At 44.0% G+C, this 27,029-nt stretch overlaps 1 protein-coding gene across 1 annotated transcript in view; it reads left to right on the plus strand.

Moving 5' to 3' along the window:
• LOC124774926 (mannose-P-dolichol utilization defect 1 protein homolog) overlaps positions 1-27,029 on the plus strand; it is a 394,849-nt gene that overhangs the window by 221,263 nt on the left and 146,557 nt on the right. The window contains exon 4 of the mRNA XM_047249607.1: positions 25,548-25,752. Coding sequence (XP_047105563.1) covers positions 25,548-25,752 — 205 coding nt within the window. The remainder of the gene's footprint in view (positions 1-25,547; positions 25,753-27,029) is intronic.

Below are 27,029 nucleotides of genomic sequence, written 5' to 3' on the forward strand. Positions count from 1 at the left end.
TTATTGTTAAATAAATGCTCGCACGAAGTCTGTTCAAAAATTCCGGAATTTTCGTAATTTCGCGCCAATGGTGCGTTGGAGCGAAAGGTGGTTGGCAGCCCTGCACACGCCTGTGTCTAATGTGTAACTGCTGGAAGTTTCATTCTTGTATGTCTATTAGTTATTGTTCGGTGCAGTATTGAGTACTACGTTATGTTGCACAGTTAGCGAATTTCGAGATGGCAGAATCAGAGGAGCAACTTGTCTGCTTTAAATTTTGCGCGAAACTCATAAAAAACTTTACAGAGGCACACAAAATGACACAGGAAACTTACGATGATGAGTGCTCAAGATGTACTCAGTGTTAAGAGTGGTACACAAGGTTTAAAAACGGCCGGACGGAAGTTAAAGATGACCATCGTTCAGGACGCCTACCGACGACGTTCATGTCAGGAACGTCTACGAAATTATGCGTGTCAATCGAAGACTGAAGATTGCAGAAGAATGTAACATTTCACTTGGATCATGTAATGAAATCCTGACACAGCATCTTGGAATGCATCGTGGTGCCGCCAAGTCCGTCCCACAGCTCATGAGTCAAGACCAGAAAAATCGTCGCCTCGCAATCTGTGAAGAGCTTCTGGAGCGTGCAAATGAGAGTGAGATGTTCCTTAAGAGAATCGTCACTCGTGATGAGACGTGGATCTATGGTTATGATGTTGAGACCAACGTCCAGTCTTCACAGTGGATCATCAGAAGGTTCTCAAAGACAAAAAAAAAAAGAACTCGTCAGGTCGGTCAAATGTCAAAGCCATGCTGATAGTGTTCTTTGACATTGAAGGATTAGTTTATGGTGAATTCACACCTGCGAGAAAATGTGAGAAGGAAACGGCCTGAAATGTGGCGAGACAATTGATGGTTCGTGTATCACGATAATACACCCGCACATTCATCGCTGTTGGTGCGTGACTTGCACAAAAAACGAAATCACTGTGCTGCCGCATCCTCCGTACTCTCCAAACCTGGCCCCTGTTAACCTTTTTTTTATTTCCAAAGTTTAAAACCCCGTTGAAAGGGCGAAGATTTGGAACGATAGACGAGATAAAGGAAAATTCGTAGACGACGCTTAACGCGATCCACCTAGGAGGGTACCAAGACTGGTTCCGGAAGTGGAAACTGCGTTGGGAGCGCTGTACCAATTGTGGAGGAGAGTATTTCGAAGGAAACGATGCACAGTTAGTAAAAGGTAAGCATAGAAAAATTTTGTGGACAAAGTTCCGGGGTTTTGTGAACACACCTCGTACATGCAGGTCCATGAGCGATTTGGCTCGTCGTATTGAAAAATGAAATATTCGTCATGGTCTGGTATTGTGGAAACAGCCACATCTCCAACATTCCAGGTACGTGACTCTTGTAACCGCCTTTTTCGGAAAAGGGGCCTTGAACAGTTTCTCGGGATACGGAGCAAATCATATGAAGCTTTTAAGGGTGTCTCTCGTGTTCGGCAATAGTACATGACTGCGTTGTTCATCATATTGTTACGTTGTGGCGGTTCAATTTTTCACTTTCTCATCACTGAATACTAAACGTGATGGGAATGTGTTATAGTACAGCCCCACACCCAGAATGAATTCACAAACACTTCATGTTGTTGTTTATCACAATCATGAATGACCTGTAGCAATTTAATCTTTTATGTCTGAAACGCAAACATCGCTGCAAAACACGGCAGACAGGCACAAGAGGAACAGTTAGCCCTCGGCTAGCATGATGAGCGGACTTCTGTGCACTACGTGCAAAACTCATTTGAACACACTCTACGCCTTGAACATATATGTTCAATTTTGTCATATTCTGCTGCTAGCTGTCGGGCTTCTCTCAGATCTTTTTACTGTTTGGATTGAGTTGTCACTAAATGTCAAAAACGCTTTTCGGTACTATTTTATTGTGGCCACCTTGTGTCAGCGGTAAACTCATTCCCCACGACTATTGTAATGTATTGTAACCGCACAGCACTATGGCGACGGCTCATATTCTAGAATTTTGTAAGGGAGAAAGTTATTTTATTGCTAAGGAAATGAAACGTCACTATGTAGGAAATACTCCTATAGGACAATCGACAAAGTTTGTTGTCATGTAGTATTTAATGATCTTCTCTAACGACGTGTAATGGGACGTCGGTGCCCGTTTTAGTGCGATGTTTAGGATTTGTAAGTGGTCACAGTTAAAATAAAGCTATGAAAATGAACCGCTTTGTATCAATAGTGTGTTCCCCAGTTCCGTGAAAAGACCCATCTGACAGTAAATTGAAGATGTAACATATAGAATATTTTACGGAGGAAATCTGAAAGCATATCTATTGCACAACTCATGTCCTTTTTTTGCCTATATTTACAGATGATTTACTGGGAGCATTGGACTCTCAACTTTAATCTCTGGTCTTAAACGCGGGAATTATATCGTCAAACTCGTGAGTGGTATAAAGTAGCACTAATTTTATTTCCAGGGTGTTTTCAGCTACTTTTCATAATAGTGCTGCCCACTGATAGCGACACACAGGTCTTTTTAATTGATTCTGTCAACTGTTTCTAGGAAACGGAAATATATTTTTACAGTTTCTATCTATGAAGTTCGGTGTACATTTTTCAGATGTTTCACGTATTACCAAACATTGCTGGTAACCACGTAAAAATTTCTTGTAGCGAATTGTAGCAGTGCCGAATTCTTCTTTAAGAGACGGTTCTGTCAAGCGACTGGTGAAACGGTGTGTGAGTAGCAGATCTTTTGTAAATGGTTGTTCTACTTATAAAATACTAGACTGTGACATCGCATCAAATCAAATAGATCGAGACGACAACATAGCATTTAAATTTTTATGAATCTAAATTCGTAAATGATTGGCATCCCTGAATTCCAGTGTGATATCTTCACCCCTCATTGTTTCGTTCTTTCATGGGAGATCCATTCTGTTATAAAATGATTCTCAGAAAAATTATTGGTCATCATTCAATCGAGGGAGAACTCATTACTGACAGAGCGTTAACTTGGATTGAACAAGAGCACAGATTTACTTAATTTCTCCGGTAATCAAGATATGAGATTGCTGCAGTTAACAACAACAACTACAGCCCACCCACCTCTTTATTTGCGCGGCTCATAGCTGTGTTAACCCAGAATTCGTCAGGACTGCTACGTCTGTTCCAGGCAGGTAATCGGTAATTCTACTGTCAGGATGCTGGCTCGCGTATTCGGTTTGATGGTGACTATAGAGTCATGTGTCCGACTGCTGCCGTGGGAATAGGTGTTGGTTTATATTTGCCTTTACTTCGTGTGTATGACATGTGGTTTTATTTCCTCGTGGCGTCTGTGCGCGAGGCTAAAGCCGTCGCCTTTGCGCGATTTGCTGCTACCTCCTAAATTTTTTCGTATTTCATGATTGGGTGTTCAAATTTACGACTTCGATGGATGGATTGTGATGGACATGGGTGCTCTTAAAAACTAAGTATGCCATTATTCGTAAGAAGACACGCTTAGGCGTCAGTTACCAGAGAGTTGTAATGTAATTCTAGGGTGAACGGTGGAAAAATGTATGAGAATCTGGCACTGAAACTAAAACGAATTTTAAAAAAAAAAAAAAAAATCTATCACAGTATCTACATCTACATCGATACTCTACAAACCACACTGAAGTGCCTGGCAGAGGGTTCATCGAACAACCTTCACACCTTCACAATTCTCTATTATTCCGTACGAGCTCTGATTTCCCCTATTTTATTGTGGTGATCGTTCCTCCCTAAGTAGGTCGGTGTCAACAAAATATTTTCGCATTCGGAGGAGAAAGTTGGTGATTGGAATTTGGTGAGAAGATTCCGTCGCAAGGAAAAACGCCTTTCTTTTAATGATATCCAGTCCAAATCCTGTATCATTTCTGTGACACTCTCTCTCATATTTCGCGATAATACAAAACGTGCTGCCTTTCTTTGAACTTTTTCGATGTACTCCGTCAGTCCTATCTGATAAGGATCCCACACCTCGCAGCAGTATTCTAAAAGAGTATACAAAGTACTATTCTAAATATATACTTATATGAATATTGAGATTACTGTTTCCAGTTTCATGGTACTATGGCACGCGATTTCATTAGATAGATAATGCAATGCACCATTCGTCATTTTAGGTGTCAAACAAACGTGATAGTACCTGGGAATGAATAAGTGCCACAATAACAAATAAATGTGACGTGCTTATCAGACTTGAATCACTGCAAGATCACACACTGAAGTGGTTCCCTGCATTTCTCAGTCTACAGGTGATAACAAACGTTAGGGGTCAAAATGCGAATCAGTATTTTTGCACTTTCTGCAATAGCTTCTCTGAATAAGTGTGGCATTTAATACGAGTCCTATGCGTGACAATCAATGGTCTAATTTTATTTACCCTAGCCAACTGAGAACCTTTCGTTGTTTTAAAACTTGAAAAGGGAACATTTTACTTCTCCGATTTCTCGTTGTACGTAGTTTGCAACCAAATTTTTGCTTTGTCGGCTGACCCGACTCGAGACTACTCGGTATACTTCCAACCTTTCGCTGCGTTTTGTAGTGTTGACATTCTGGTTATGCCTGCAAAATAAAAGGGACACCGTCTATACCAGGTGGGCGGTTGGAGAGTAAGCTTAAAGAGTTGGGAGGGAGAGAAGGTGGAATGTTGGTGGTGGAAGACAGGACAGATAGAGCAGCCAGTGGCGCTCCAGTCTCTGCTCCTCTCTGCTGTGCCGTGCTCCTCTTCTCCTTCTCCTCCACTTCTTATCTTCCTTTCTGCACACCCCCCTCCCCCTCCCCCCAGCAGTAGCTGCCGCGCGCCGGCCCGCGTTATGTATGTGCCGGGATTATTAATGCCGGTAGCGTGCTGTTTGTGAGTTTGGAGATACTTTGCGCTCGCTTTTTGTTTCCCGTATAAACACGTCGACAAATGAGAGGGAAGTCGTTAACCCAGTAATTAAGCACCGTCTTGGCTGCCTGTGGGGGCGAGGCGAGCGCAACCGAGGGGGAAGGCGAGAGGGGGTCGCGGCGGCAGCACGGGTCGGCGAGGGAAACTTAGACCGGCAAGTTGGCGGCACTGCCGGCTGTGCGCGGGAGCGTGTGTCTTCATTACTCACGTACTAATGCCCTGGCGGGCCATGTTTATTGTGCGTGCCGCCGCTAATGTTAAAACCTCCGTCCGCCGTCCCCGACGCCGCGATTTGAATTGCTGCGCTCCTGAATGAGCAGCTTCCGCTAGGAGTCCGCGCCGGGCGTACAACGAACGCGTCTTCTGCCTCTCCCGCTGAGCAATCACCCGCCGTACTTTCTAATCACCTGGCGCCAGCCCGCCACCGGAGGGGCGCTTTTCTTCTGGTGGCACGCTCTTTCCTTAGGCGCACAGCAGTATGAAAAGAACACGGAACGCCTTGTGTGGTTTACGATGTGCAGTAAAGTGAGGCGTCAGCAGCAGCATTTGTAAGGCGCGAGTCATCGATACGTGAAATATCTATCTAAAATAAGCCTCATCGTGATTTGGGAAAAAAGGACCTCTCACTGATACAAATATGTAATTTCCTTAAAAGTCCGTATTTTACGAACCCGTACGTTCAGAATTCGCACAGATTTGCGTACATCTGCAGCTAAACCTTAAGCTGTATGACGGAACTACAGGGTGTCCAGCCGCGCGGAGTGGCCGCGTGGTTTGAGGCGCCATGTCACGGATTGCGCTGCCCCTCCCACCAGAGTTTCGATTTCTTCCTCGGGCATGGGTGTGTGTGTTGTTCTTAGCATAAGTCAGTTTAAGTAGTGGGTAAGTCTAGGGTCGGATGACCTCAGCAGTTTGGACCCTTAGGAATTCACACACATTTGAACAGGGTGTCCATAAATTATCTCTAAAACTTAAGATTTTTAATACCTTTAAAACTATACTAGATATTAACGAATGGTTTTCAACAAGCAATAACTAATAAAGTTTTGTTTCCCCATTCATACACATCAGTGTGTGCACCCTATGTGGCACGGATAATGTGTAGTCAAAATTCCATCACTCTCCACATGATTCAAGGTCCGCAAGGTGACATGTTGAAATGCATTGGGAATGCGGGCCTTCAAGTCCTATAGGTCTCTAACCTTGGTTTGGTAAAACACAGCGTTTACAAAAACCCCACAGGAAGTGTAGTGGTGTGAGGTCAGGGGGGTCGTGGCAACCATCGCATTGGACCGTATCGTCCACTCCACCTATCCAGAAACCTTTTATCTAGAAACTGACGGACATTTAGGGACTAGTGGATGATAACCCATTAGTTTGCAGGTGTTCCAATTGTGGCTCGGAAAACTCCTGTAACATGTCGAGGTAAAAACGTATAAACCACTGTTGACGCCAGTCTCGATGAAAAAGAATGGACCAGTCATTCAATTGTGCATCAGCATGACCAGACACTGACCTTGCGACTGTCTCTTTCCATTTCACGTGCAGCATAAGGATGCTGTGAACTCCCGTATAAGAACGTTATGACGATTCAGTTTGCCGGATACATGAAACGTTGCCTCATCGGAGAAGCGCAACTAAACCCAAAAAGTCATTGTTTGTGTCAGTCTTGCCTAGCATATCCACTGCAAACCGTTTGTGCTGAGTTTTGTCCTTAGGCTTCAGTGCCGGAAGCAGCTGCACCTTGTAGGAATTTAGCCGTAACCTTTCATGCAAGACAATGTGCACTGTTCATCGTCTCATTTCCAACTCTCTGGCCTCAGTACACACAGATTTTGTCGGACTTCTTGTAAACGCCTGTCGTAACTGGTCCACGTTAGCGTCTGGAGCAGATGGGCGACCGGCCCCCTTTTCATGAGGAACACTACCTGTTTCCGTAAAGGACGTATGCCAAGTCCAGTTGGTCGGGAAAGTTATCAGATGTAGAAAACAATTTGTTAGTATCTAGTATAGTTGCAAAGTTATTAAAGTCTTAAGTTGTAAAGATAAATTATGGACACCCTGTACTTCGTGTTCCAGTAGCGAATGCTACTGGGGAAGAACTTGCTAAACCTCCGTAACACTATATGGGTAGCTATGCTAGGAACGTATGCTCACCGAGCCATTACATAAATCACACAGGAATGCCCAAGGCCTCTCTTCTAGTATCTGGCACAGGAATTGCATGTATATCTCCGTAATTTTTTCGCGGTTGTCAAACGAACGTTTGGCAAAACGAGATGCTCTTCTTTGGATCTTCTCAAGTTCCTATATCAGTCCTATCTGGTAAGGGTCGGAGACCGACAAGCAGTAGTCAAGTAGCGATCGACTTAAATCGTGCAGTACTAATATTTCATATATTTATGAATAGTACTGTTCCGCAGTCATGTAGTAACAGCTGTTTCTTCTGTGTATTAAATTGCTGTACGTTATATTTGTTTGTGTTAATGGTTAACTGCAAATCCATTTATCAAGCATTGATCTTCTGCATGTGTCCCTCCATTTTCCTACAATTTTCTAGCATTACGACTTCTCTGCTCACAAAAACATCATCCGAGAAAGACTCATGGAGCTTCCGACATTATCCATCGGGTCATTTATACAGGTAACTGTGAACAGTAACGGTTCTGTAACACCCTCTGGGGGTAAACATGAAGTTACTGTTACACCTGAAGATTTCTCTCCATTAAGAGTGACATGCAGTATTTTGTATTCCGCGAACCCATCATTCCAGTCATAAGGCATATTCCGTACTCTTGCATTTTGTTCATCAAGCTACCTTCTCGTGGCCGTCGAATGCGAGTTCTTGTAGGATAAGCTTCATCCTCAGGAAACTGTCAGGAAAGTAGGAAGCCTGGCTAACATACGAAAACATACGATTAAGTTTGCTGCAGGAGTTTCAGCATTATCATATCTGCGACGATAATTCGGCCGACAAGGAGACAGCCATCTTCAGGTTGTCAGCCGATAATATCGTGGCAAGAAGTCGATGTCATGCGGCTGCAATCCCTAAAACTAACTAATGAAATATTCCTTATAGCACGAAGAGCTAAAAAATGTAAAACCGTATAAATGTAAGTAACTTTCCTTACAGTCGTAATTTTTATTATGAACAATATACCTAAAATAAGTCCGTCTTCGTAGCCAGCGCAGATGGCTGCCATGCGGAGGACCCGGATTTGATTTCCGATGCTGCCAAATACATACATAGATATTCCTTAAGCCACCGTAAGGTGCGTGACTGAGGGTACCCTGTACAACTACTAGTCATTTTCTTTCCTGTTCCATTCACAAATAGAGCGAGAGAAAAACGCCCATCGCGGGCGGCTTCAGCAGGGGGGAAGGTAATGGGCGAGATTAGCTATAGATGCCAGTTTTGAGGGGATGTTGCGTGGCGGTGAAACCTCAGGAACCAAAGGAGCTGAGCTGTGCTCGTACGAAGTTAAAGGAAGAGAGTGTGGGACCCAGTACAGCATTCCCTTACCCATAAGGTAGTTTCTTGATTAGGTGTCACAGCACCCCTCTGCTGCTGGGAAGTGACGTGGTGCTACACAGGCCTTCAGAGCTACAGCCACCGTCTCTAGTGGGAAATGAGTTACTATTTGAAACTTCGTAGCTGCGCACTTATATAGGTTCACATTCTCGGTAACACGTGAATAGTTAAGGACTTTATGATACCTTTGCATTGAAATACGGATTCCCGCCTCGTCTCGGACAAAGCCGTGCGTTCGCCATGCAAGTCGGGCAAGGCAGCTAGTTTGAAGTCGCGAGTTCGTGGCGGGGCCGGATTTCCCATGGGCTCCTGGATGGCCGACGTGTAACCTGCATAGAATCAAAGGAATGTGCGGCTTCGTCCACGGTGTTAGTGCAACTATGGACTACTGCAATTAGTAAGGACCTTTCTCCTGCATGTTTCGATGCTGGACTGGTTACACTCTTACATTGCTTCGGCTTTCGCTGTTGACAACCCGCAAACACAGTGCAAATGACACTTGTACTTTAGATTTGACGAGCTAAGTGAAAAATACATTATTTTCGGACAAGTCAAGCTTCAATCTGCTCTGTAGTAATAGCCGCACTCGTTGAAGATACTACCCTGATGACCACAGCCTGGCAGCCTGAATTGTTGAGTGGTATAGCGAACAATAGGAATCTTTGATGGTTTGTGGCGTCATTGGATTCAACACATACTCTCTAGTAGTATAAGAGAATGGTAGTCATAATGTTTCAGTTATCACTTCGAAAGATTTAATCACATAACTTTATTTTTTCGAACTGATAATCAAAACGTTTGGCTACCCCTCAGCAAATGACGACCTGAAGAGCTACCGCTGTAACAGAGCCCTGTTTAATGCATCTCGCAGAAGCAGCTCCTTATGCCATTTTCCGGCAGGGTCATGCCCAGCCGCAGGTGGAGAGTAGCGTGGTAGTCGTCTTCTTATGGTACCACATTTTCACAGACATGCACGTTTCCCAGAAGTTCTTCCAGTTAACACTATTACTGCTCCATAGATTCTTCGTTACGGTCTTCTAGCAACCACTCTTAATTCTTTACAGAGTAGCATAGAAATCAGGTGTAAGGTGATGTCCGAGAACATTTCCAGGCGCTCTTTGATAACATACCACAATATTTAGTCACTTATTACTGCAATTTCGGCCTTTTACAATCGAAGTCAGAGATGATGTACAGTTCTATAATGCTATACATTTGTGTATTAGTCTTGCACCTAAGTTGTAGTATAACATTCTTTTCAGGTACTTGGATTTTCGTAGTGTTGAAATTTGTGACAAATGTTAGTGTATACAGAGTGAGTCTTATTAACGTTTAAGACCCCTCGAAGGGATGTAGATGTCGCTGAGACATGTAATTCAGTATGAGACACGTGGAGCCGCAAATCTCGGGAGGTACCCCAGAAGTAGAGGACAGTTGTTCGACATGCGACGTCACCAGATGACGTAATTCCCCTCACGTGCAGCGGTGGAGTCTGTCAGTCTATGGCACCTGATCATTCCAACTCAAGTCATGTATTCGGCGTGGCACCGGGCCTGCGTGCGTGACTTCTGCGCGTGGGGCTCGAGGTTCGAGCCTAGCGTATGGCAGGTAGTGTTTCTTTTGCATTGCGTTAGACGGTTACATGTTTACATTAAAGTACTATTTACTGTTTTATTTACCGGCCTCACGGTCTCCTCTGGTTAGCTGGGAAGTACAGTACAAGAAAAACCCACCACATTGCGTCAAAAGTAAATAAGTATAGGATTTCGAATTGCATCGCTATCAGGAAATGATCTACGTGTTCTTCACTAAATAAAGTCGGTAGACAAAAACGAAGGGGACAAAAGAAAGAAACACAAAATGAGAATAACTTTTGCTTTGTTACAGTGAGGACAATAATTTTGTAAGTTAGTTTACGGCAAATCACACTTACAGAAGGTGTTCGAAAACAGAGTAGCCTAACGGGGCGATGTGTATCGTTGCCCCTTACTGGTGAGGGTACGATCGACAAGCTCAATCGCTATACGTGCGGCGAAGCACGTCGCATATCCAACACTTGTCATTCTCTTTTGGGGTATTTTCCGACATTTACGGCCCCATTGGTCTTGTATTAAATTACTTGTCTCAGCGTCATGTACTTCGCTTTGGGTGTTTTGAAACGTTAATAAGAATCACTCTGTATAATTTTGGCAAGGAAAGCCAGCCACTCAGGGGTAGTGAAGGATGTACGAGGCTGGTTGTGGTGGGTGCTGGTGAGAACACGGAGAGGTCGCGGAGCGGTGCGGCCAATGTAGGAGGTGCCACGGCGGTGAGTGGTGAGTGGCGGGTCCCACCCAGAGCCTGGGGTGTGGCCGGCGGCCGTGTCGCCGCCTGATTTGCGAGCGGCTGCTCGTGATGGCCGCTGCCGCCCTGATTTACGCCGTCTCTCTAATGTGTCACCGCGCCGTCCCGACCCTCGTGTCGACATACGAATCTGTCGCCGCTAATTGTTCCAGTGCTGATGAATTAACTTCACCGTTTGTGGTCACGTTTTTCTCAATGAAGAACGAACGCCTTTTGCACCAGAAACCAATTACTCTGACACGTAGTCGAACACAGTTGCTACGAATGCAACTATATACCACGACGGTGACTTCTGTGTGTAGGCATCACTAAATGTCTTAGGACCAAATTGTCAGCACCACACTGTATTTGTTTTGCGAAGAAGCATATCTTCGTAGGCTTTAATCTGGGTGTTGTGTGGTCATCATCATCATTGACTCCTAAATCGCCCAAGTGGCGTCAACTAAAAAGGACTTGCAATACGGCGGCCGAACTTCCCCGCATGGGGCCTCCCGGCCAACAGTGCCAGACGATCATTTCTTTTTTTTAATTTGGAATTTCCCCATTTACTCCAGCTCATTTTCTCATTTGAGGTTGTTATTCCAGTTTCATAATCGACTAAAAGAAAGTAAACCTCCGTTTCAACATTCATTATAATTATGGAAATATTTCTGATTGTAAATAATACTAGAAAATTTAGTAAGCTCTTCCCTACCCCTCCTCACCATTCCACTCTATGCGTCCCACCCTTACACATTCGCCAGTTTTAAGCGTGACGAAGTTTTGGAAAGACTCTGTAGTCTGGCAGTGTCAGCTGTGAAATAAAAGCCTTTAATTCTGCTACTACTACCATCCGTTTTATCAGCCTTTCAGTTCACTACTGCCTCTGCTATACTCGTACGTTTACTTAAGAAAACTCTAGAATGCTCTCAATAGCCGATGAAGTCAACATGTTGTCACGGAGGTAATGGTGCCACGTGCAAATCGTTGGATCTGATGAAGGACCACGTTCCTCCATCCCCTACACAGTAACAACAACAACCCGATCTAGATTAAAAGTATTACGTTACTCATTAGGAACGATCAGAAATAACTACAAAAAGAAAATAAATTCATATGACACAGTATAAACAAATAAAAAAGTTGTTAATATAAAATTTCGCTTTTTAAGTGATGCAAAGTCGTCGTCTTTTTTTTATGCCTGTGTTCCGCCTTGGCGCAGGTCGGCGCGGCTATTGAAGGACTTGGCATGTTTAATTCAAGTGCTGTCGTATGCCCTTCCTGTCGGCAGCATTCAGCCTCCATACGCAGAATCATTTAAGTTGTCTACATAGTACACCATAACGATCTTGGCACTTTGTGTTTTGCACGTGACGGTGACAGCAAGATCGAGGACTTCGCACATATTGACACGATAAAGCCCCAGAAAAAAGGAAGCTCCTAAAGTTTATTAAAAAAAGTTAGGTTAAGAGATAGTACTTGCATGTTGACAAGGTAAGATTTAGATCCGGTCCTAGACTGTAAACCGATTCCCAGTCTTCAAAATGTTGACGAATATTTCGGCTGCATTCATTCTGAACGAACGTTTACAATTGTAATATGACCCCCTTAAAACGAGCGGTCTGGTAGTGAAATTCTTTCGTTTGAGATCAATTATGCACTTGTCTTCAACGGAACCCTCTGTTAGGCCAAAGCACTTTGTCCACTGTGATTAGAGCGTATAGACTGCAATCGGAAGTTCAGAAAATACCAACCTACTACTGTCATAGCACCTTAATTGACAACTAAACGTTTTTAGCAACATATTTAATTAGATGTGGAAGTCAGTGGGAGGCATGCCAGGTAAATACAGTGGACGTGTCAACAGTTCATTTACAAATAACTGCTTTTATCCCAGTATCAGCTTATGGTTTGTGGGCAAGTGGCTTCTCCTGAATTTTGTGTTTTGCGGTCAAAAAATCTTCTCACACATTTTTCCAATTACCCAATTGGTGCAGAAAACAGTAATACTTACAGTAACAGTTATTGTTTGAATCTTTACGAGGTGACGTATAAGAATATTCTCTGTTTGAATACTGGCTATAATCTTATCGGCAGACGAAATCGACGTCGCCTGCTTTGGTGGAAAGTTACTGGCGTCTACTCACTGTTTCGATTTGCTACTTCTTCTCCCCGTGGACCCACGTTTCTTACACAGCTATAGATCGGCGCCCAAAAACACCTTTATTCTTTTTTAAGTGCTCCTGAGAATTTCGTTCTCGTGTTTGATCGTGGTTAGCATTCGACAAATGCGCCACCCATCTAACTCAAAACTTTTTCATAGTTGATACATCGTCTTAATACGCCGTACTATTTCTTCTGATTTGCCTGTGGCGTCAGCTATTTCTTATGTTTTCAGTCAGCAATTGTCGAAAAACTTATCCTGCAATTCCACGATGTTTTCGTCTGTGGTTTTGGTTTAGTAACACCCTTCACAATATAAATCAACTTCGAGAAAAGTGTGAACAAATTTGAATTCAGTCACAAAAGAAGGTGCATCCTGTTCTTAACCTTTAACAGCTTTGGCTGAATTCTTCTTTACAATAAACCATACAAAACAAAGAATTATACGACGACACAGGGTATTCTAGTTTATCCACCCGATAGAAACACAAGCGATACTCCTTTAAAGAGGCTTACAAAGAAAACTATTCCGGAGATCAAATTGACACTGGGTTTTCGGCTTTGCGCAAAGTGTACGAGCAGAATAAAGAGCAAAATCTCATTGATGATGTCAAAGCCATAACTGTGATAGACGAGAACTGTATCGTTGTATGTTCTTCAATGTCATTCTCTGATCCAGGTGTCAGCTATTAGGTTGGTGCATAAGTTCACAGTGTTTTTCCATAAGTTTAATAACGACAACAGATACGCGTAACACAGACTTCAGTCATCAGTAATATAGTCTCCTTCACTATGTACAACTGTCTGCCAACGATGGGGTAAGTTTTGGATCCGGCGACTGTAGAAATCACGTAGTTTTTAGGCGAAGAGCTCGTTGAGCATGTTCGGAACGTATTTTTATCCGGAAAGGAAGTTCCTTGAAGGTTGTTCGATGGAGCGCGGAAAAGCGGAAAATCTGAAGGCGCAGGATCAGGTGAATAAGGCAAGTGCGGAATCACTTCCCAACCCAACCCCTGTACAGGGTTCTCTGTCAGCCTAGCAGAATGCGGGCGGGCGTTATCGTGGAATGGCGTCACTTTGCGGATTTTTTGTCTTAGTTCTTGGATTGCGTCTGCAAGACGGGTCAGTTGTTGACGGTAAGTTTCAATAGTGACGGTTACACCTCGAGGAAGCAATTCGTAGTACACTACAACGTCGCTGTTTCACCAGATGCGTAACATTATCTGTTGAGAATGCGCGCAGATCTTTGTACGGGGAGTTGCTGGTTTTTTTTTTGAGCTCAGCCATTCATTTCTTTCTCTTATGTTAGCTTAAAGATTTATTTTTCGTCACCATTTATCGTCACCAGGAACGATGCATGATAGGAACGGTCGGTGTTTTTCAAGAGCCAGTTGATGAAACGAGCAAGCAGGGATGCTGATTTTTTAAATTTTGGCTTAGAACATGCGGTACCCATACACTCAATTTTTGAACCTTGCCCATGCATGCAAATGTCGCACGCTGGTGGAATAATTGACGCTTGACCAGCGCAAGACCGTCCGTTTTGAAGCGGTGCTGGAAGTAAGAAAATATGATGGAGGTACAAAGGCAATGGCATAATGTGTACAGAATTCAGCCACCAACTCAGAAAACAATTTGTCGTGTTCGGGATACATTTGAAGCCGACGGTACTGTGCAGGCTGTGCATAAGGGAAGGTTTGCCCGACCAAATTCTCAAGTCCAGCTTCCAGCGCTGCTGTGTTGCAAAATTTTTCTCGGTCACCTCATAATCTGTGAAGTGGAATGCACCTGAAAGCGGGGTAAGCCGATCAAGCATACTACGAATTCTGAAGGCTGCAAAATGGAAAGCGTACATCCCAATATCGCAGCCCCCTGTGAACGAGGACTACCTGGATCGAAGGATGGAGTATTGCGAGTGGTTTGAAGACAGACTTCGCGAGGGTGAACGGTCTGCAGGGGTGGTTTTCTGGTCTGACGAGGCGCAATTCAAACGGAACGGTACTGTAGAACGTCAAATCTGCGTGTAGTCGCCTCCTGAAAATCCTCAAGTTCACATGGAAAAACTTGTTGATATACCGGGTGTTAATGTGTTGTGTGGTCTGTCTTGGCGCTGTTTGATTAGCCCGTTCTCCTTTGAATGTATCATAACTGGTGAGGGATATCTTCATACGCAGCAAACATCGATTTTACCTGCCATTCGAGAGTTGTTTGGAAATGAAACATCTTACCAGCAACGGGATGGCACTCCTCCTCGCTGCCACAGAGATGTCAGAGCCTACTTGCATGAAAATCTACCCGGACGATGGTCAAAGAGGAACTGTTGGGTCCCCATCAACGTCTCCAGACATTACACCACTTCACTTCTGCCTAAGGGGGACCTTGAAAAATGAAGTTTTCAACAGAAGCCAGCTACATGGAACGAGCTAAGAGAAACCATCGAGGCGTCCTGTGCGACTATCACACTAGCAGCACTGACAGCGGTAGTTTGGTCATTGGGGTCGCTTCGGACGCATAAAAAAGCCTACTCCCCTGTGCAAGAATTGTAACGGTATGTCATTTTGTTCCATTAACACTATCAAAGAGGGTCTACGTTTTTCTGGACCGCTCTGTTTTTCGGAAATGTTCCAATTTCTCCACTTGGCACTCCATTTTGTATCGTCCACAGCCCCACTATCTCAAAATGACAATATGTAGATTCAAATAGCAACAGGGAAATACAAATAAAAACAACAGTCGATAAATAAACCCATAGCAAGCGTAATGCTAACATGCAACACAAAAACGTTACGATCTTATGCAACAGCCTAATAGTTACGGAGATGATTTTATCCGTTTGGCTGATTGCTTGTTGAACAAACCTCGGGACTTGCTTGCTGGTGCAGAGCGGTAACGCGAGCCAGGTGGTGATTGTTTGGTTGGGAGTGGGGGGGGGGGGGGGTGAGGTGACTGGATACAGGTGTAAATGGACTGCGGGCACGACTGGACGGCAAGTTAATCCGGCGGTGTCAGCCCTGCGATGCTATCTGCGGCGCGGCTTGTCCCGAAGACACGGCGGCTCTTGTGATCACGGGGTCACGGGTTACCGACACGCCGCTAATATCGCCTTCTGCGAATAGCCCGCTTCCCCTCTGCCACCTGATCGGTATCTTCTCATTTGGAAATGCAAGCGTTGCTCTGTACCTGAAACAGCTCTGAGCTTTGTTGTTCCCAGGAATTTGATGGAAGATTTTGCGTACCGTCTGTGCCCGTTTGCAGTTGGTGCATCACGGCCACTCGAGAAATACTACAAACGTAAAACCCTGTCGTGTTAATGCACTTGCGTAGTGTGTCCGTTGCTGCGGTGCTAATGCATTATCTTCTGTCCTTCCTTCTGAAACGTTGTTGTTGCTGTTGTTATTGTTGTTGTTGTCTTCAGTCCAGAGTCTGGTTTGATGCAGCTCTCCATGCTACTCTATCCTGTGCAAGCTTCTTCGTCACCTAGTACCTACTGCAACCTACATCCTTCTGAATTTGCTTAGTGTATTCATCTCTTGGTCTCCCTCTACGATTTTTACCCTCTGCGCTGACCTCTAGTACTAAATTGGTGATCCCTTGATGCCTCAGAACATGCCCTACCAACCGATCCCTTCTTCTAGTCAAGTTGTGCCACAAACTCGTCTTCTCCCCAATTCTATTCAATACCTCCTCATTAGTTATGTCATCTACCCATCTAATCTTCAGCATTCTTCTGTAGCACCACATTTCGAGAGCTTCTATTCTCTTCTTGTCCAAACTATTTATCGCCCATGTTTCACTTCTATAGACGGCTACAAACCACACAAATACTTTCAGAAAGGACTTCCTGAAACTTAAATCTATACTCGATGTTAACTAATTTCTCTTCTTCAGAAACGCTTTCCTTGCCATTACCAGCCTACTTTTTGTATCCTCTCTACTTCGACCATCATCAGTTATTTTGCTCCCCAAATAGCAAAACTCCTTTACTACTTTAAGTGTCTCATTTCCTAATCTAATTCCCTCAGCATCACCCGACTTAATTCGACTATATTCCATTATCCTCGTTTTGCTTTTGTTGATTTTTATCTTATATCCTCCTTTCAAGGCACTGTCCATTCCGTTCAACTGCTCTTCCAAGTCCTTTGCCGTTTCTGACAGAATTACAATGTCATCGGTGAATCTCAAAAGTTTTTCTTTCTTCTCCGTGGATACAGATTGAATAACGTTGGGGAGAGGCTGCAACCCTGTCTCACTCCCTTCCCCACCACTGCTTCCCTTTCATGTCCCTCGACTCATGTCACTGTCATCTGGTTTCTGTACAAATTGTAAATAGTGTTTCGCTCCCTGTATTTTACTCCTGCCACCTTCAGAATTTGAAAGAGAGTATTCCAGTCAACATTGTCAAAAGCTTTCTCTAAGTCTACAAATGCTAGAAACTTAGGTTTGCCTTTTCTTAATCTATCTTCTAAAATAAGTCGTAGGGTCAGTATTGCCTCACGTGTTCCAACATTTCTACGGAATCCAAACTAATCTTCTCCGTGGTCGGCTTCCACCAGTTTTTCCATTCGTCTGTAAAGAATTCGCGGTAGTATTTTGCAGCCGTGACATATTAAACTGATAGTTCGGTAATTTTCACATCTGTCAACACCTGCTTTCTTTGGGATTGGATTATTACATTGTTCTTGAAGTCTGAGGGTATTTCGCGTGTCTGATACATCTTGCTCACCAGATGATAGAGGTTTTTCAGGGCTGGCTGTCCCAAGGCCATCAGTAGTTCTAATGGAATGTTGTCTACTCCCGGGGCCTTGTTTCGACTTCGGCCTTTCAGTGCTCTGTCCAACTCTTCACGCAGTATCGTATCTCCCATTTCATCATCTACATCCTCTTCCATTTCCATAATATTGTCTTCAAGTACATCGCACTTGTATAGACCCTCTATATACTACTTTCACCTTTCTGCTTTCCCTTCTTTAGAAATGGGTTTCTATCTGAGCTTTTGATATTCACACAAGTGGTTCTGTTTTCTCCAAAGGTCTCTTTATTTTCCTGTAGACAGTATCTATCTGACCCGTCGTGAGATATGCCTCTACATCCTTACATTTGTCCTCTATCCATCCCTGCTTTGCCATTTTGCAATTCGTGTCGATCTCATTTTTGAGACATTTGTTTTTCTTTTTGCCTGCTTCATTTACTGCATTTTTATATTTTCTCCTTTCATGAGTTAAATTCAATATATCTTCTGGCATCCAACGATTTCTATTAGCCCTCGTCTTTTTACCTACTTGATCCTCTGCTGCCTTCACTGTAACATCCCTCAGAACTACCCATTCTTCTTCAGTTGTATTTCCCCCATTCCTGTCAATCGTTCCATAATGCTGTCCCTGGAACTCTTTACAACCTCTGGTTGTGTCCGTTTATCCAGGTCCCATCTCCTTAAATTCCCACCTTTTTGCAGTTTCTTCAGTTTTAATCTACAGTTCATAACCAATATATTGTGGTCTGAGTCCACATCTGTCCCTGGAAATGTCTTACAGTTTAAAACGTGGTTCCTAAATCTTTGTCTTACCATTACATAATCTGTCTGAAACCTTCCAGTATCTATATGCCTCTTCCATGTGTACAATCATCTTTCATGATTCGTGAACCACGTGTTAGCTATGATTAAGTTATGCTCTGTGCAAAATTGTACCAGGCGACTTCCTGTTTCATTACTTACGCCCATTCCACATTCACCTTCTACATCTCCTTCTCTTCCTTTTCCTACAATCGAATTCCAGTCACCCATGACCATTAAATTTTCGTCTCCCTTCCTATCTGAATAATTTCTTTTATCTCATCCTACATTTCATCAACTCTTCGTCACCTGCGGAGCTAATTGACATATAAACTTGTACTTTTGTGCTAGGCGTGGGCTTCGTGTCTATCTTGGCCACAATAATACGTTCACTATGCTGTTTGTAGTAGCTTACCCGCACTCCTATTTTTTTTATTCGTTACTAAACATACCCCTGCATTACCCCTATTTGATTTTGTATTTGTAACCCTATATTCACCTGACCAGCACTCTTGTTCCTCCTGCCACCGAACTTCACTAATTACCACTATATCTAACTTTAACCTATCCATTTCCATTTTTAAATTTTCTAATTTACATGCCCATAAAGGAATCTGACATTCCACGCTCCGATCCGCAGAACGCCAGTTTTCTTTCTCCTGATAACGACGTCCTCCTGAGTAGTCCCCGCCCGGAGATCCAACAGGACGCCATCATTTAACCATAACAGTAAATCTGCATGCCCTCGGGAAAAATTACGGCTGTAGTTTCCCCTTGCTTTCAGCCGTTTGCAGTACCAGCACAGCAAGGCCGTTTTGATTAGTCTTACAAGGCCAGATCAGTTAATCATCCAGACTGTTGCCCCTGCAGCTACTGAAAAGGCTGCTGCCCCTCCTCAGGAACCACACGTTTGTCTGGCCTCTCAACGAATACCCCTCCGTTGTGGTTGCACCTACGGTACGGCTACCTGTATCGCTGAGACACGCAAGCCTCCCCACCAACGGCAAGGTCCATGGTTCATGGGGGGAGGTTCTGAAACATAAAAACGAGTAATGAGCCTCGGCAGCGAAAAATCTCTCGTGTCAGTGACATGACTAGATACCTAAAATGTTAATACAACATAAATATCACATTGGAAAAGCCAAATTTGGGAAGGCTCTGAGGACTTAAAACTGCTTTACTCAAGAAGTAGCTTGCAGGTGTATCTGCATGGCAACCCTTGAGTATTCTCTGGACTCCATATTAAGTAAAACTGGCTGAATCCGTTTAGAAATTTAAAGAAGAAGTACACGAATAATGAAAATTTATTTCGCAAGTATGTAAGAAAACGCCCGTGATAGCTTGCGAGCTATTAAGTAAACGTTATTCTGATATGAAATCTCCTGTTTTGGTTAGGGTCAGTAGTCTACTTTTCTTGGAGTGCACCTCTGCCGATATTTATAATCCTGTAGCAAAATACGTAACTGATAGCTGCTGCAAAATATTGGAAATTTTGTGTTTCAACTGGAAGCAGAAATAAAACATACATCAGAGCGTCGACGAAGCCGAGAGGTATAAATTGAATTATAGTGAAAATACAATATTTGAGAATTGACTAGCGAAAGGAGCGACATGATGCAGAAAATTTGAAGATACAGCTGATGTGCAGAATTGGCTTCTAGAAAAATTTTTGTTTTGATAATAGAAGGAAACTTATTAATTAACGTTCCGTAAATGTTTTATTGTCTGTGGATTGCTGTAGTAGTATTGTCCAAGTAATATAGCAAGTTTTCCTAACCTTGCCGCATTAAAATGTTCATTGTTTAGAGGATACGTTACTAGGAAAGAGTGAAAATACCATTGCAGGAAAATCGCACCTTGTGATATGTAAAGAACGGCGTAAGAAGCCCAGAAATAAATCTATACCGGCCTAACTTGCTCATATGGCGTAATATCTTTGCGCCGATCCGTGATTATTACTAACGCATTCAGAACTGGAATCCCAACTTCACCTGTCATTAAATGTTAACTGTAGCACAGCAAATTTTGTTCAAACAGATTCGTTTAGATTTAGTCCACTCTGGGCAATCGCGACACCCGCTGTGCTAACAGCAGCATTTTCCCAAATATTCGTGTAGGGTATTAAATTCTCGTTTCCTTCATTCGTTTGCAATTTTCGCCACCACGTGGTTTACTACTTGCTAGTCTTCGAGGAATTCGCTAAAGATCTTTTCTTCGTTACGCCTTTCAATTGACTTCGCGGGCATCGGGCACCACACGTTCTCTTACATCCACCAATTTGTGGATACCAAGCGACGTTGTAGACTCACCTCTCATCTACCCCCCATTTTTTTTATCACGCTGGTACTATTTTTCCGTTAAAACTTGTAGCATTTCATGAGCAAACACACATTTGAATGATTTAAATCTAGAACTATTTCAACAGAGTTCTAAAATGTTTCCAGTACTAGGTCGCACTTTGTTGATAGGTAGACTCATTAAATATAAATTGTTCTCACTTCTTTACCATACAAGTTGACACGATGTGAGCTGTATGTTCATATGTTGCGTGTGATTATTTTGGCATGTGACACGGCAAGCGAAGATACTAATTACCGTAGTATAATGTTACTTGTTGACAGTTTAACTTCAAAATGGTTCAAATGGCTCTGAGCACTATGGGACTTAACATCTGTGGTCATCAGTCCCCTAGAACTTAGAACTACTTGAACCTAACTAACCTAAGGACATCACACAACACCCAGTCATCACGAGGCAGAGGAAATCCCTGACCCCGCCGGGAATCGAACCCGGGAACCCAGGCGTGGGAAGCGAGAACGCTACCGCACGACCACGAGCTGCGGACAATACGGTAATTACTGTTTTGTATTAATAGTAGGTCAGACTTTGGAATTAAACTCGGAACTACATGAAATGTATTCACAGTAGCAGATGTGGACGGCCATCAATGTATAATGGAAAGACAAAATTTGTGCCGGTCCGAGACTCGAACCCGGATTTCCCGCTTATCGCTAGTGGTCGCCTTACCATTAACCTATCCGAGCACTACTCATGGCCAGACCCAGACTTCCATATACCCCCGTCCGGTAGCAATTTTCGTTGTCGTCTTTGCCTTATACACCTGATGGTTGTCCATATTCGCAACTGCGAATACATTTCATGTGTTTCATAACGCCTGTAGTCGCCGCAGTGCCTGTTCCGTCGGACATGCATGCATGTCAGAATGAACATTGCATCGTATTTCTGAACAACAGTGGCACTGCAGTATCGTAAACTCGGAAGTAATGACGAGAAAGACTGGTCTGGTATTTCTGAGCAAACGCTAGTGTGGTATGAAATGCACTTCATGCGTGGATATGCAAATGATCAGCGTATCAGCGCAACCGCACAAAGTAGGTAAGTGTAACACCACCTACATTTTGTTTGCAAGAAAATATAATGCAGCGAGTTTCTCGTTCAGAAATAGCATTTGACTCTTTCGTGTTTGCGAGAAGATCGTGTTATGCCTCGTGTATAAAGGATAAACGTGTACTAACAAGTGTCGGGATTCGACAACGACAGGTTCACAGCCTATCTGGTTTCCATTCTGCGATACTGTCGTTCGCGTAGGGCAGGAAGTCATGCGAATATGTAATCGACGGTTTCAGGACGAACATACCCAGCCCCAAGCAGAATCTCAGCCCCGAGCTATCAGTACCTGAGGGGATGGGCGAAATATCCTTTTGGCCGTGCAGCATCCTGCAACCACGCCACGTACCTTCAGTTAAGAAATGGATTTGTTTATAGCAAGGAAAGTATGCACATAGACAATGCATCGACGGATGGAGCACCGCAGTGTATCAGCACGGTGAGCATAGTACCTTCTTCCCTTAACGCGGCACCAGGAATAAGCGCCCAACCACAACACTGCACGCAGGAGTGCCACCACGTCCTCTTTTCAGACGAGTCCGGGTTCTGCTTACGGAATTACGATTGACGTATCTATGTGTGAATGCTCTGAACATTGCTAGACTGCATTTGCCATCGTCATGTTGGCCCAGTACCTGCCGTGATGGCGTGGCGTGCCATTGGGTACACAGCATGATTGCTTCTGGTTTGAATCTGAATAGCGGCCGTTACGTTTCTGAAGTGTTCACGCCGAACGGTGCATCCTAAATTCAGAGTTTCCATGACTATGTCTTTCAACAAAATAACGGAAGGCGGTCTGTTGCCGGTGCTCTCCTACCTACTTGATATAAAGGGCTGTTCGATTGTTTCCCTCGTCAGCACTTTGTCAACGTCTCTCACCCACTGAAAGCATTTGGTGCTGGCCGCGGTGGCCGAGCTGTTCTAGGCACTTCAGTCCGGAACCGCGCGACTGCTACGATGTCCTTCGATTAGTTAGGCTTAAGTAGTTCTAAGTTCTACGGGACTGATGACCTCAGATATTAAGTCCCATAGTGCTCAGAGACACTTTTTTTTTAAGCATCTGGTCATGAGTTGGCGAAATTCAGGCAAGCCGCGCCGCCGCTCGCCACCTACTACCACTGATGAGTTCTGGCATTGAGCTGAAGCACCATGAGTGGCATTTATCTTACAAAACTCGAATTGACTCAATACATACACGGTTCGGGGTACTTGTTGCTGCCAGAGGTAGCAGATGTGTGTACTTTACTGTGCACCCTTCATACCCCCAAATCACTTATAAATTTTATCTTGTAGTCTTCGTACTATATTTTATACTCACCATAAGTAAAACTTTAATATTTTCTGTCCTTCCTTGTGTTGGAATTCTATTTTCAGCTATATTGAGCGGTACCTAAAAACACTGAACTTATTTTTTTAACTTATTTATTCTCATTTTGAGCACAAACCTGCAATCCCCTTCAAAGTGCTCTCCACTTACACTAATACGCTCTTCTAATCTTTTATTACAGTTTTGAAAACATTATTTAAATTCATCTTTTATGCTCCTTGACAGCGCCCCCGCCGCTTTTTTTTCTCTTCATCTCTGCAACACAAGTAGAACGCTTTCTTATCATTGTAGAAAACAAAAACAAGCCGCACAGAGCAAGGTCAGATGAGTACGGGGTGGGGGGGGGGGGGGTGACCTTGTGGCCAAGAACAATACTCTTACAGGCAGGGCTGTGTGAGCAGGAGCATTGTTATGATGGAAAAAAGTCTTCCGACTGCCACAAATGAGGCCACATTCGCCACACGCTGCTGCGCAGTCTTTCCAAAACTTCGAAGTAGAAAGCCTGGTTAACTGTGTGGCTCTGCAGAAAAGACTAAATGGATGACTCCTCTCGCATCGAAAAAACAAATCAGTTTTGTTATAATGTTTGATTTCACCTGACGAGCTTTCTTTGGGCGAGGCGAACATTGAAGTATTCCAGAGGCGTGATCGTTGCTTTGATTCAGGATCGTCAGCATAGCAACAAGTATCGTCATCTGTGATTTTTTGAAGCAGAAGAAGAAGAAGAAGGAAAAAAAGGTTCGATCTTTTCAGGACTTTTCTTTCAAAGCACAGCATGCTTCCACGCAACCTTGTTTTTATTCAACAGTCTGCAGTCGTCGCATGAATTTGGCTGACACCCTTTTCATTCCCAAATGTTCTGTCATAATTCCCTCTACGGAACTCTGTCACTCCCGACAGTTCCACAATTTCTTCAATGGCCCGCCGTCGATCGATGATTACATGAATGGTTTCAACATTTTCATGTGTTTGGGCCGTGGGCCAGAACGAGGTTTCAATCAGTTGACGTTTCACCATTTTTGAAACGGTAAAACCAGTTAAACACTCGTGTTTTCCCCATAGCATCGTCGTTGTACGCTGTTTTTCACATCCCAGGACTTTCTGTCCCACTTTTTCCAAGCAAAAAGCAGACTTTCACCGCCGCACGTTGTTCACGAAAATCAGCCATTGCAAAAACGACAATTAGACAAAACAGTTGTCACTATAAACTCTGTTGAAATTAGCCCTGACGTCCTTCAGTGATGGCACTCTACTTACAAGGGAACCTCCCCATCGCACCCTCCAGAGGTTTAGTTATAAGTTGGCACAGTGGATAGGCCTTGAAAAACTAAACACAGATCAATCGAGAAAACAGGAAGAAGTTATGTGGAACTATGAAAAAGATAAGCAAAATATACAAATTGAGTATTCCATGCGCCATATAGGCAACATGAAGGACAATGTGAGCTCAGGAGCGCCGTGGTCCCGTGGTTAGCGTGAGGAGCTGCGGAACGAGAGGTTCTTGGTTCAAGTCTTCCCTCGAGTGAAAAGTTAAATTTTTTATTTTCAGACAATTATTATCTGTCCGTCCGTCCGATGCGAGGTAACTGCGCCGTAGTATGGGGACGCTACACCTAAACAACATATTCCGGACATGTGACGCACATGCCGTCACCAGTGTCGTATAGAATATATCAGACGTGTTTTCCTGTGGAGGAATCGGTTGACCTATGACCTTCCAATTAAATGTTTTCGGTTCCCATTGGAGAGGCACGTCCTTTCGTCTACTAATCGCACCGTTTTGCGGTGCGGTCGCAAAACACGGACACTAAACTTATTACAGTGAACAGAGACGTCGATAAACTAACGGACAGATCATAACTTTGCGAAAATAAGCTGCTCACGCTAACCACGGGACCACGACGCTCCTGAGTGATGTTGCGTATCTTGCGCATGGACTACTCAATTTGTATATTTTGCTTATTTTTTTCATAGTTCCACACAACTTCTTCCTGTTTTCTTGATTGATCTGTGTTCAGTTTTTCAAGGCCTATCCACTGTGCCAACTTATAACTAAATCTGAGGGGGGTGCGATGGGGAGGTTCCCTTGTTAGTGACTCTGGAATGTTCGCTCTATGTGCTCCTAGCGGCAAAAGGTGGTACTACAAAAGCTCTGCCCACCAAAAAATTAAATCGTGGTGGTTTTTTTTAATTTTTTTTTTAAAACTCGTATTTCAAGCCCTTAGCACTACTGCAAGTAGACTTAGATTTTGGTATCACACTGTAATGGCACCCGGCTGACAGTCTTAGGTAACAAAGCGTTTGGTTGTGTCTCTCAGCGCGTGGGGCGAGGGCCTGTTCCTGGCGCTGCAGACGGCGGCCATCGCGGCGCTGGTGCTGCACTTCGGGCGCTCTGCCGCGCACGGCGCCGCCTTCGCCGCGCTCTACTCCGTCTTCGTCTACAGTCTCACCTCCGGCATCGTGCCGCCGGACTTCCTGTGGAACCTGCAGGCGCTCAACGTGCCCATCATCGTCACCGGAAAGGTAACGGCCGTTGTTAAATTTCATACACTGCGAACGAGGCGCTCTTTTTTAACGTAATCACAAGCATCTACAAGACACCAGTTGGTACTAATAAAAGTTTGAATAGCGCAAGAAAACTACACGAGCTGGCAAAATAGGTAGTTCCTGACAACGAACGTGAGGCAATGGAAGGCACACAAATATTTGACACTTCGTGCACATTGATGATTCATATATGCGATAAACTGGTGTGCAAAACTCGAAGCAACTTTCGCAGGATGTGCCACCGCAAAGTAAAATACCTCGATGAAACCTGGACCATACATAGAACTAACTGATGCAGTATAGTACACAAAATAACTGACAAAAATCCGCAATGAGGAGAACGGAGATAAGACTTTCATTCAAAGGCGATAATTACACTACTGGCCATTAAAATTGCTACACCAAGAAGAAATGCAAATGATAAACGGGTATTCATTGGACGAATATATTATACTAGAGCTGACATTTTCACGCAATTTGGGTGCATACATCCTGAGAAATCAGTACCCAGAACAGTCACCAGCCGGCCGAAGTGGCCGTGCGGTTAAAGGCGCTGCAGTCTGGAACCGCAAGACCGCTACGGTCGCAGGTTCGAATCCTGCCTCGGGCATGGATGTTTGTGATGTCCTTAGGTTAGATAGGTTTAACTAGTTCTAAGTTCTAGGGGACTAATGACCTCAGCAGTTGAGTCCCATAGTGCTCAGAGCCATTTTTTAGAACAGTCACCTCTGGCCGTAATAACGGCCTTGAGACGCCTGGGCATTGAGTCAAACAGAGCTTGGATGGCGTGTACAGGTACAGCTGCCCATGCAGCTTCAACACGATACCACAGTTCATCAAGAGTCGTGACTTGCGTATTGTGACGAGCCAGTTGCTCGGCCGCCATTGACCAGACGCTTTCAATTGGTGAGCGATCTGGAGAGTGTGCTGGCCAGGGTAGCAGTCGAACATTTTCTGTATCCAGAAAGGCCCGTACAGGACCTGCAACATGCGGTCACGCATTATCCTGCTGAAATGTAGGGTTTCGGAGGGATCGAATGAAGGGTAGAGCTACGGGTCGTAACACATCTGAAATGTAACGTCCACTGTTCAAAGTGCCGTCATTGCAAACAAGAGGTGACCGAGACTTGTAACCAATGGCACCCCATACCATCCATCACGCCGGGTGATAAGCCAGTATGGCGATGACGAATGCACGCTTCCAATGTGCGTTCACCGCGATGTCGCCAAACAAGGATGCGACCATCATGATG

Source organism: Schistocerca piceifrons, chromosome 2 (assembly GCF_021461385.2).
Source record: "Schistocerca piceifrons isolate TAMUIC-IGC-003096 chromosome 2, iqSchPice1.1, whole genome shotgun sequence".
In the NCBI taxonomy this organism is placed as follows: domain Eukaryota; kingdom Metazoa; phylum Arthropoda; class Insecta; order Orthoptera; family Acrididae; genus Schistocerca; species Schistocerca piceifrons.